At 36.3% G+C, this 12,260-nt stretch overlaps 1 protein-coding gene across 1 annotated transcript in view; it reads left to right on the top strand.

Annotated features, from left to right (window-relative positions):
• The window catches only part of ANKRD31 (ankyrin repeat domain 31), a 129,834-nt gene that overhangs the window by 85,013 nt on the left and 32,561 nt on the right, over positions 1-12,260 (top strand). The window contains 1 exon segment of the mRNA XM_065873656.1: positions 1,764-1,851. Coding sequence (XP_065729728.1) covers positions 1,764-1,851 — 88 coding nt within the window.

The raw sequence follows: 12,260 nt of genomic DNA, 5'->3' as shown, positions 1-12,260 counted from the left end.
TATTAACTCATTTAGTCCTTACAATAATTCTTCTAGGTAGTTTCTATTAATATCATTACCTTCCTTATTACAGATAAGGAAGCTAAAGTAAGAGAGGGTAAGTAACAATCCAGAATTACATTTCTATTAAGTAGCAATGGCAGAATTAAACTCCAGGCAATCTGACTCCAGAGCCTGTGCTCTTAACCACTATGTTTTATTTTTAATATTCAAAATTATAAAAGAGATGTCAGAGGCAAAGATGATCCTGCCATAGTAAAAGTTGTAAATCTGGAATAAAATCTTAGTGAAGCTTTACAGTTAGTAGAGTGTAAACTGTCTATAAGTTGCTTATTCCAAAGACAGATCCTAGGTTAGGGGTGGTTTTTCTTGTTTTTTGTTTTTGGTAAGATAAACAAATAGTAATGAAAGACTAAGAAGGGGGATCTTGGAGGGAAAGTTTTACTGGGCCCCCCATGGTAAAATGTGGAGCTGGTATGGAGTGAAAAGTTATGGCCCATGGTGGACAAGACTGAGTGCATCTACAATATGAGACAAAACAGAAGGAGAAGTCAGCACCAAAAGATGTTTTCTTTATCCCAACCTGTAGGTAGAGGCTTAGTCTGGTCACAAATTTAGACCTTTAGTTTACTTTTCCACATAACTGGATGGTTTTATTATGTGCATTTTCCATATCCCTTGTGAGCACCAAAGTAAAACTTTCGAGCAACGTACTTCACAAGGCTTTGAGGACATACATCTTTTAAAAATGAATGTGTTTTGAGAATGTATTAAAGGATACATAGTACGAGTCAGTCCATCAGTTGTCATTTATTGAGCAACAACTGTATATCCAGCAGTGTGGAAACCTGTACACATATGAAAGCCATGCTCCAGCCTACAAGATCTCATTGTTTTGATGGAGGAAATATATAAGACATTATACATGTTAATGCTAATTTCTGTAGCACTAAAATTCTTAAGTAATTCTGAGAAAGAAGAAATCAGTATGGATTAGATTAGTCAGGGGTTTTGTGTGTGAGATTGGTTTAATATAATAAGCAGTATTTATAGAACTTTTACTTTGTGCTGACACTGTCCTAAACATTTTTTATGTGTTACTCAGTTCAGACAAGGAGAGGATAATTAACTTTCTGTAGTCACCCAGCTAGGAAGAGATGAAGCCGGAATTCAAACCCAAGCAGTCCAGTTCCCGAGTCCACTCCTCAATTCCATCTCTGATAAGAAGGAGAAAGTTCTGGGCAGAATACATAGAAGGCATTTGAGTCAGGAATATTAATACTGACAAGTATATAAAGAGGTGGTTTTAAATCCCCTTTGTGAGTTTTTGAGAGTGTTTAGTATTTGTAAGACTGTGTGTGAAATTTCAATAGTGTACAATGATAGTCATAAAGCCTTAAAGTGAACTTGTTGCATATATATTGTCTTTAAATATTATGTGCTGAGTTGTTCTTTTTCTCCTATGCCTATAACAGAAGTCATTGAGAAATTGTGATTCTTTGTATGCTTGCTACTCTTACATTCTGTTTTCCTGGAGCAGATCTGCTACATAAATCAAGATATATTTAAGTTTAATTTTTCCCCAAATATGTGATATATATACAATTAAGTTTAAACAAAGCCTGAGTACATTTGGAACATAAAGGGAAATGAGCATTTTTAGTGTCACTTTCTTTAGCACTTTTACTGTGCATTTGTCAGTTGCATATCAGAGAAAAACATCTACCTTCCTGTAATGAAGTTTTTAATATTTTATCTGATAGCATCAGACCATCAGTGCCATTCTACAAGATTTAGAAGAAAAACAAGAAAATTTGTTAGCGTTTGAAATAAGAACTCCTGAAGATGCAGGTAAATACATACTCATACTCAAGTCTGATTATTTCATTCATCCAACCTATTGCTATCTCATCTTCTTTTTTGGGGGGTGGGGTATAAGTATGATTCCATTTTTATAAAGTTCAAGAACAGGCCAAATTAACTTTTGGTAGAATTCAAAATAGGAGTGCAGTGGGGTTGAAGGTGCCCTCCTTCCAAAATATGTCCACATTCTAAGCCCCAGAATCTGTGAATGTGACTTTTTTTGCAGGGGGGAGAGTCTTTACAGATATAATTAGAAATCTTGAAATGAGATTTATCTTGGATTTTCCAAGTGGGTTCTAAATCCAATGACAGGTGTCCATATAAGAGACACACGAGAGAGACACAGAGAGAAGGAGAAGGCTATGTGAAGATGGAGGCAGAGACTGGAGTGATGCAACCACAAGCCAAGGAATGCCTGGAGCCACCAGAGACTAGAAGAGGCAAGGAAGTTTCCTCCCCTAGAGCCTTCAGAGGGAGTACAGTACTGTCAGTACCTTAATTTTGGACTTCACTGTTTGCAGGAGTATGATATCCCTTGAAACCAAAGTAAAATAATATAAAATGAAATCATTTTTTAAAAGTGATAATAAATCCTCAAATTAATTCTAAGTTATTGAGTAGACTAAGTATCTTCTCATAGAAGTATTTAGGGCAAGTTTCTCTTTATAAAATGGTTATGCTACTGGTGTTTCATTAGGAAGAATTTTTAAAAATATAATTACACATCTTCAAATGCACTAGAAAAACTTCATGTCAGAGGGAACCAGTTCTGAATCATTTGTGACTTGACTATACATTCCATGTTTGTCATGTTGCAATTTGATAATAATTACTAAGCCATAAGCCAAATTATTATTTGTCCTGAGTAGGATTTATTTGAAGACTTGTTTGTTTGCTTCTTTTATCCTGCATGAAATTTCCCATATTCTGCTCATAAGATAAAAGTACCCTTTGAGATAAAATCAGACAGCTTGGGAAGATCCTTGATTTATAACCTTTTTTCTTCTTCTTTTTTGGCATTAATTTACTAAAACATCTGAATTTTACAGTTGAAACTCACAAAATTTCAAACATTTAAGGCATTACCAGAAATAATATATTAGATGTGTGAGAAATAATGTATTAGATATTATTAATTAAACAATGGATGGTCTATATTTAATTTTTTCTCCAATATGCTACTTTATTATTTTTTAAATTTTTATTTCATATTGGAGTATAGTTGATTAACAATGTTGTGTTAGTTTCAGATATATAGCATAGTGATTCAGTTATACATATACACATATCTATTCTTTTTCAAGTTCCTTTCCCATTTAGGCTATTACAGAATATTGAGCAGAGTTCCGTGTGCTATACAGTAGGTCCTTGTTGGTTATCTGTTTTAAATATAGCAGTGTGTATATGTCAATCCCAAACTCCCAGTGTATCCCTCTCCCCCATCCTCGCCCACTGGTAACCATAAGTTTGTTCTCTAAGTCTGTGAGTCTTTTTCTGTATTGTAAATAAGTTCATTTGTATCATTTTTTTTAGATTCCACATCTAAGCGATATCATATGATATTTGTCTTTCTCTGTCTAACTTCACTTAGTATGATAATCTCCACCTCCATCCACGTTGCTGCAAATGGCGGCATTATTTCATTCTTTTTAATGGCTGAGTAATATTCCATTGTATATATGTACCACATCTTCTTTATCATTCATCTGTCAGACATTTAGGTTGCTGCCATGTCTTGGCTATTGTACACAGCACTGCAGTGAATATTGGGTTGCATGTATCCCTTTGAACCATGGTTTTCTCTGGATGTATGCCCATGAGTGGGATTGCTGGATCATATGGTAGCTCTATTTTTAGTTTTTTAAGGAACCTCAGTACTGTTCTCCTTAGTGGCTGCACCAATTTACATTCCCACCAACAGTGTAGGAGGATTCTCTTTTCTCCACACCCTCTCCAGCATTTATTGTTTGTACACTTTCTGGTGATGGCCATTCTGACTGGTGTGAGGTGATGTCTCATTGTAGATGTGATTTGCATTTCTCTAATAATTAGCAATATTGACCATCTCTTTTCATGTGCCTCTTGGCCATCTGTATATATACTTTGGAGAAATGTTCTTTTTATTTAGTTATTCTGCCCATTTTTTGATTGGGTTATTTTTTGATATAGAGCCTTATGAGCTGTTTGTAAATTTTGAAGATTAATCCCTTTTCGGTCACATCATTTGCAAATATTTTCTCCCATTCTGTGAGTTTTTGTTTTGTTTATGGTTTCCTTTGCTGTGCAGAAGCTTTTGAATTTAATTAGGCCCCATTTGTTTAATCATCAAATCACAAGAGAACAAAAGAGTAAGGGAGGAAAAAAGACCTAGAAAACCAAATCTGAAACAATGAATAAAATGGCAATAGGAACATACATGTCAAATTTTTTATTTCCATTACTCTAAGAGATGGATCTAAAAAGATAATGCTGCGATTTATATCAAAGAGTGTTCTGCCTGTGTTTTCCTCTAAGAGTTTTATAGTATCAAGTCTTACATTTAGGTCTTTAATCCATTTTGAGTTATTTTATCTTTATGGTGTTAAAGAATGTTCTAATTTCATTTTTTTACATGTAGCTGTCCAGTTTTCCCAGAACCATTTATTGAAGAAACTGTCTTTTCGTCACTGTATAGTCTTGCCTTCTTTGTCTTAGAACAATTGACCATAGGAGTGTGGGTTTATTTCTGGGCTTTCTGTCTTTTTCCATTGATCTATATTTCTGTTTTTGTACCAGTACCATACTGTTTTGATGAGCATAGCTTTGTAGTATATTCTGAAATCAGGGAGCCTGATTCCTCCAGCTCCATTTTTCTTTCTCAAGGTCACTTTGGCAATTCGGGGTCTTTTGTGTCTCCATTGTTCTAGTTCTGTGAAAAATGCCATTGGTAATTTGATAGGGATTTCATTGAATCTGTAGATTGCCTTGGGTTGTATAGTCATTTTGACAATACTGATTCTTCCAATCCAAGAACATGGTATATCTTTCCATCTGTTTGTGTCATCTTTGGTTTCTTTCATCAGCGTCTTACAGTTTTCAGAGTACAGGTCTTTTGCCTCCTTAGGTAGGTTTATTCCTAGGTATTTTATTCTTTTTGATGTGATGGTAAATGGGATTGTTTCTTTAATTTCTCTTTCTGATCTTTCATTGTTAGTGTATAGAAATGTTGTGTAGTGTCATGTCATCTGCAGACAGTGACAGTTTTACTTCTTCTTTTCCAATTTGGATTCCTTTTATTTCTTTTTCTTCTTTGAGTGCTGTGGCTAGGACTTCCAATACTATGTTGAATAAAAGTGATGAGAGTGGACATCCTTGTCTTGTTCCTGATCTTAGAGGAAATGCTTTCAGCTTTTCCCCATTGAGTATGATGCTAGCTGTAGGTTTGTCATATATGGTCTTTATTATGTTGAGGAATGTTCCCTCTCTGCCCACTTTCTGGAGAGTTTTTATCATAAATGGGTGTTGAATTTTGTCCAGCTTTTTCTGCATCTGCTGAGATGATCATATGGTTTTTATTCTTCAATTTGTTGATGTGATGTTGTATCACACTGATTGATTTGTGGTTATTTTAAAATCCTTGCATCCCTGGGACAAATCTCACTTGATCATGGTGTATGATCCTTTTAATGTATTGTTGGATTCAATTGGCTAGTATTTTGTTAAGGATTTTTACATCTATGTTCATCAGTGATATTGGCCAGTAATTTTCTTTCTTTTTGTGCTGTCTTTATCTGGTTTTGGTATCAGGGTGATAGTGTCCTCACAGAATGAGTTTGGGAGTGTTCATTCCTCTGCAATTTTTAGAATAGTTTCAGAGGGTGGGTGTTAACTCGTCTCTAAATGTTTGATAGAATTTGCCTGTGAAGCCATCTGGTCCTGGACTTTTGTTTGTTGGGAGCTTTTAAATCACAATTTCAATTTCAGTACTTGTGATTGGTCTGTTCATATTTTCTGTTTCTTCCTGTTTCAGTCTTGGGAGATTGTACCTTTCTAAGAATTTGTCCATTTCTTCTAGGTTGTCCATTTTATTGGCATATAGTTTATTGTAGTAGTCTTTTGTGATCCTTTGTATCTCTGGGGTGTCCATCGTAACTTCTCCTTTTATATTTCTAATTTTATTGATTTGAGCCCTTTCCCTTTTTTTCTTGATCAGTCCAGCTAAAGGTTTATTAGTTTTGTTTATCTTTTTAAAGAACTTTTTAGTTTCATTGATCTTTTCTATTGTTTTCTTCATCTCTATTTCATTTATTTCTGCTCAGATCTTTATGATTTCTTTCCTTCTACTAACTTTGAGTTTTGTTCGTTCTTCTTTCCCTAATTGCTTTAGGTGTAAGCCTAGGTTGTTTATTTGAGATTTTTCTTGTTTCCTGAGGCAGGATTGTATTGCTATAAACTTCCCTCTTAGAACTGCTTTTGCTGTGTCCCATAGGTTTTGGATCATCGTGCTTTTGTTTTCATTTGTCTCTAGGTATTTTTTTATTTCCTCTTTGATTTCTTCAGTGATCCATTGGTTGTTTAGTAATATATTGTTTAGCTTCCACATGTTTTGTGTTTTTTACAGTTTTTTTCTTGCAGTTGATTTCTAATCTCATAGTGTTGTGGTCAGAAAAGATGCTTGATAGGATTTCCATTTTCTTAAGTTTACCAAGGCTCACTTTGTGGCCCAGCATGTGATCAATCCTGGAGAATGTTCCATGTGCACTTGAGAAGAATGTGTATTCTGCTGCTTTTGGATGGAATGCTTCATAAATATCAACTAAGTCCATCTGGTCTAATGTGTCATCTAAGGCCTGTGTTTTCTTACTTATTTTCTGTCTGGATGATCTGTTCATTGATGAAAGTGGAGTGTTAAAGTCCCCCACTATTATTGTGTAATTGTCAGTTGCTCCTTTTATGGCTGTTAGTATTTGTCTTGTATATTGAGGTGCTCCTGTGTTGGGTACATATATATTTACAATTGTTATATCTTCTTCTTGGATTGATCCCTTGATCATTATGTAGTGTCCTTTTTTTGTCTCTTGTGACAGTCTTTATTTTAAAGTCTATTTTGTCTGATATGAGTATTGCTACTCCAGCTTTCATTTGATTTCCATTTGCGTAGAATACCTTTTTTCATCCCCTCACTTTCAGTCTGTATGTCCCTAGACCTGAAGTGGGTCTCTTGTAGACAGCATATATATGGGTCTTGTTTTTGTATCCATTCAGCCAGTTTATGTCTTTTGGTTGGGCCATTTAATCTGTTTTAATTTAAGATAATTATCAACATGTATGTTCCTATTGCCATTTTATTCATTGTTTCAGATTTGGTTTTCTAGGTCTTTTTTCCTCCCTTACTCTTTTGTTCTCTTCTCTTGTGATTTGATGATTAACTTTAGTGTTGTGTTTGGATTTCTTTTTCTTTTGTGTGTGTGTACCTATTGTAGATTTTTGGTTTGTGGTTACCATGAGGTTCTAATATAGCAGTCTATATACATATACAAGATTGTTTTAAATGCTGTTTTTTTTTTTATTTCAAATGCATTTCCAGTCTCCTGAATTTGTACTCTCCTCTTCTCACGATTGCTGGTTTTGATATCATATTTGTATGTGGATGATTTCCTACCTTTACTATATGCTTGCCTTTACTGGTGAGCTTTTCCATTCATCATTTTCTCATTTCTAGTTGTGTCCTTTTCTTTTCCACCTAGAGAAGTTCCTTCAGCATTTGTTGCAAAGCTGGTATGATGGTGCTGAATTCTCTTAGCTTTTGCTTGTCTGTAAAGCTTTTGATTTCTCTGTCAAATCTGAATGAGAGCCTTGCTGGATAGAGTATTCTTGGTTGTAGGTTCTTTCCTTTTATCACTTTAAGTATTTTGTGCCACTCCTTTCTGGCCTGCAGGGTTTCTGCTGAGAAAGCAGCTGATAACCATATGGGAATTCCCTTGTACGTTATTTGTTGTTTATCCCTTGTAGCTTTTAATATTTTGTCTTTGTTTTTAATTTTTGTCAATTTGATTACTATGTGTCTCACCATGTTTCTCCTCGGGTTTATCCTGCCTGGGATTATCTGTGCTTCCTGGACTTTGGGTGACTATTTCCTTTCCCATGTTATGGAAGTTTTCAGCTATTATCTCTTTAAATATTTTCTCAGGTCCTTCCTCTCTCTCTTCTCCTTCTGAGACCCCTGTAATGTGAACGTTGGTGCATTTATTGTTGTCCCAGAGGTCTCTTAGGCTGTCCTCATTTCTTTTCATTCTTTTTTCTTTATTCTGTTTTGCAGCAGTGATTTCCACCATCTGGCTTCCAGCTCACTTATCCGTTCTTCTGCCTCAGTTATTCTGCTATTGATTCCTTCTAGTGTATTTTTTATTTCAGTTATTGTACTTTTCACCTCTGTTTGTTTGTTCTTTAATTCTTCTAGGTCTTTGTTAAACATTTCTTCTCGATCCGTGCCTACATTATTTTTTCAAAGTCTTGGATCATCTTTACTATCATTACTCTGAATTCTTTTTCAGATGGATTGCCCATTTCCACTTCACTTAGTTGTTCTTCTGGTGTTTTATCTTGTTCCTTCATCTGGGACATACTCCTTTGCTGTCTCATTTTGTCTAACTTTCTGAGATTGCTGTTTCCATTCTGCTGGCTGAAGGGTTATAGTTCTTTTTGCTTCTTCTGTTCTGCCCACCCCCTCCAGTGGATGAGGCTGTATAAGAGGCTTGTGCAGGCTTCCTGGTGGGAGGGACTGCTTCCTGCCCACTGGTGGGTAGAGCTGGGTGTTGTCCCTCTGGTGGGCGGGCCATGTCAAGGGGTGTGTTTAGCCAGCAGCTGTGTGCTCAGGAAACTTTAAGTAGCCTGTCTGCTGATGGGTGGAACTGTCTTCCTGCCCTGTTGGTTGTTTGGCCCAAGATGTCCCAGCACTGGAGCCCATAGGCTGTTGGGTGGGGCCAGGTCTTGGTGAGAAAATGGCGCCCTCCAGGAGGGCTCAAGCCAATGAGTACTACCCAGAACTACTGCCACCAGTGTCTTTGTCCCTGCAGTGAGGCACAGCCACCCCCCACCTCTGCAGGAGACCCTCCAATACTAGCAGGTAGGTCTGGCCCAGGCTAAAATGAAGTCATTGCTTTTTTCCCTGGATCCTGGTGCACATGAGACCTTGTGTGCACCCTCCAAGAGTGGAGTTTCTGTTTCCCGCAGTGCTGTGGAATTCCTGCGATCAAACCCTGCTGGCCTTCAAAGCCAGATTCTCTGGGACCTCCTGCTCCCATTGCCAAACCCCCAGGCTGGGGAGCCTGATATGGGGCTCAGAACTTTCACTCCTTTGGGAGAACTTCTGTGGTATAATTATTTTACAGTTTGTGGGTTGCCCACCTGGTGGGTATGGGATTTGATTTTATCACGATTGTGCCCTTCCTACTGTCTCATTGTGGTTTCTTTGTCTTTGGATGTAGGATATCTTTTTTGGTAGGTGTGCTAGATGTGCTGTTTTTACATTTTTTTTGTCATAGTCATCATTCTTAGTGGTTACATAGTAAATGTTCAGTAAATGTTCCATGGTTTACTTAATTTTCCCCTTTTTGTTGAGCATTTAGATTTTTATAATTTTTTTGCTATTACACTACAACACATAGTTTTTTCTGGATTTAGGATTATCTTCTTAGGAAAAATTAACATAATTGAAATTATTGGGTCAAAAATATATAAACATTATAAAATCTATTGGTTCATATTGATAAATTGATTTCCTAAAGTATTGCATAATAATTTGTACTTCTGCCAACACACATTCATGTTTGTTTGCCTTCATGCTGCTAACAGCCTCAGTATTTTCATTTTAAATAATTTTACAGAAAAAAAAATTTTACTAATTTAATAAAAAATATGCATTGTATTTTCATTTGCCTTATTGATTTTATTAGTGGTACTTTTTCACTAGTTTTATTTTCTGTTTCGTGAACTGACTGTTCCTGTTTATTAATAAATCGGAGCCATTTTATATAATCAAGTTATTGACCCCTTTTCTGCCATAACTGCTGCAAGTACTTTTTTCACCCCTTAACTGTCTTTTTATTCATAACATGTTAGTGTGTGCTTAAATACAGAAATTCTCAAATTCTGTATAGTAGAATGTATCAGCCTCTTTGCTGTTTCTTTTAATGCTTCTAAGATTAGAAACTTTCCTCCCCTCCCCACCCCCAGGCTTTGTAACTTAATTTTATTCTGTTATAACCATGATTCTGTTATCACCATGATTATTCTAATCATGATCCCTATTTTTGGTCTCATTGCCCCTTTAGGGGAGGAGAGGTAAGGCAGTAGGACTCTAGAGCTCTTGGCTGGTGATCAAGTCCTGACTGTGTTTGGCGCCATCACTCTTTTGCAGTTGTTTAAAACTAAGTTTCTTCAAAACAAAATTTCTGAGGCTGTTCTGAAACTTCTATATAGCTCCCATAATGTGACAGTGCACATTTTTCTTTCCCGGGGCCCTCTCAGTCTCCTCTCAGCTTCTTTTTTTTCCTGGGTCCGCCTTACACAGATTGTCACCCTCAGGTACAAACCCTCATAAGCAGGACCACAGGGCAGTCTCCACACTGTCTTCAAGATCCTGGCTCCTTGGACCCACTGTTAGAAGGAAGGACAATCAATTCCTAGCACAGCAGCAACTTTCTCCTTGCCCTGCTGTAGAAGCTCCCTGCTTTTCAGGGTCTCAACCTCTAGATGTTCAAGGTCAAAGAGGAAGTCGGATATGAGTCCATTGTCACCTCAATAGAAAGTCGTTACACTCTTAATAGTCCTTTGAGAAACTCCCCCTTTAGGGTTGAGGTAAAGGGGAGAAACGCCCTCGCCTTTCACTTTTGCTGCTCAGCATAGAGAATCCCACCCAGTTAAGCTACAGCTCTCTAAAGAAACAGCTTTACAAAGTCACCACCTCCATATTCTGACATCTTTTGTATCTTTGATCTGGTTGAGGGATCCAAGAGTAATGAATTTTTTTTGTACATTTCTTTGTAAATTTTTCTTGTTGATGTTTTATATACATTGATGTCAAATATTTTTAGTGTCTCAACTGAATTGAGACAGAAAAAATGTTCATTTTAAACATTTTATATGTTTTTTTTCCTAAGCATCTTAACTCTATAATTCAACTGAAATTTCTCTGCCACATACGGTATAAGGATAGAATAGGGCTTTCCCCCATATTACTACCCCATTTGCCTAGTCTTATTTGTTGAATAATTCCTCTCATCTTCATTGTTTACAGTGCCTTATTACCACATATTAAAATCTTACACATATTAGGGCAATTTCTAGGTTTTCTGTAAGATACCATTGATTAATTTTGTCTCTTTGATAAATAAGTATATAGTATCAAGTTACATATAAAACATCTTTATATCCATTCTTATAGAAATATATAGAATCTTTTAGGTTACTATGATAATGTTATTTTTACCAGTGGTTTAAATTCAGTTAGAAAACCCAAATGTAACAGGAGACATAGATAATGTAAATGTTTTTTATTAAAGTGTCAAATCTGCTAAAAAATTTATATCTAAATTCTTAATTATCATACAAGTTTCTCCCCTTTGTTAGCATATGCATCACATCCTGAAACTAATCTTTTGCCATAATAATAGGGAGATAGAAACTAGTCTGGGAACAGACTCTATACTTATTTGTCTGATTTGCAGAGAGAGGTTCTGGAGTAAATTCCAACTATGAACTTCATGTCATTTTTCACCACTGATTTTGTCTAGTTAAATTATCTAGAAAAATATGCGTTGGTCTAAAAGAATTAGGAAAAAGCTTAAGAAACAAAGCCAAAAATGAAATGAATAGCAGGTAGGCTTAAAAGAAATAAAATGTATTCATCTAAGCAAAATTTCCTATTTGGGAATCTGGGTTTGGACATAACTGACTTTACATGTAAATCCTGTGAATCTGTGATGCGGGAGGTCATGATACCTTTGGAAGCAATGGAAGAAAGTAGGAAAAATTTAATTATTATAAAAGTAATTTTATATAGAACAATAAGTGTAGATATCATATAGCCCTATCTAAGTGTTAAGTGTAAAGAACAAAAACTGACAGTGTGGGACTTCCCTGGTGGTGCAGTGGTTAAGAATCCTCCTGCCAATGCAGGGGACACGGGTTCGAGCCATGGTCCATGAAGATCCCACATGCCACAGAGCAACTAAGCCCATGCGCCACAACTGCTGAGCCTGTGCTCTAGAGCCCACGAGCCACAACAACTGAGCCTGCATGCCACAACTACTGAAGCCTGCATGCCTAGAGCCCATGCTCTGTAACAAGAGAAGCCACCACAATGAGAAGCCTGCATACTGCAAGGAAGAGTAGCCCCCACTCACCACAACTAGAGA

The sequence above is a fragment of the Phocoena phocoena genome, chromosome 3 (genome assembly GCF_963924675.1).
Source record: "Phocoena phocoena chromosome 3, mPhoPho1.1, whole genome shotgun sequence".
In the NCBI taxonomy this organism is placed as follows: domain Eukaryota; kingdom Metazoa; phylum Chordata; class Mammalia; order Artiodactyla; family Phocoenidae; genus Phocoena; species Phocoena phocoena.
The sequence above is the reverse complement of the archived record's forward strand: the minus strand, read 5'-3'. Positions and strand labels throughout refer to the sequence as shown.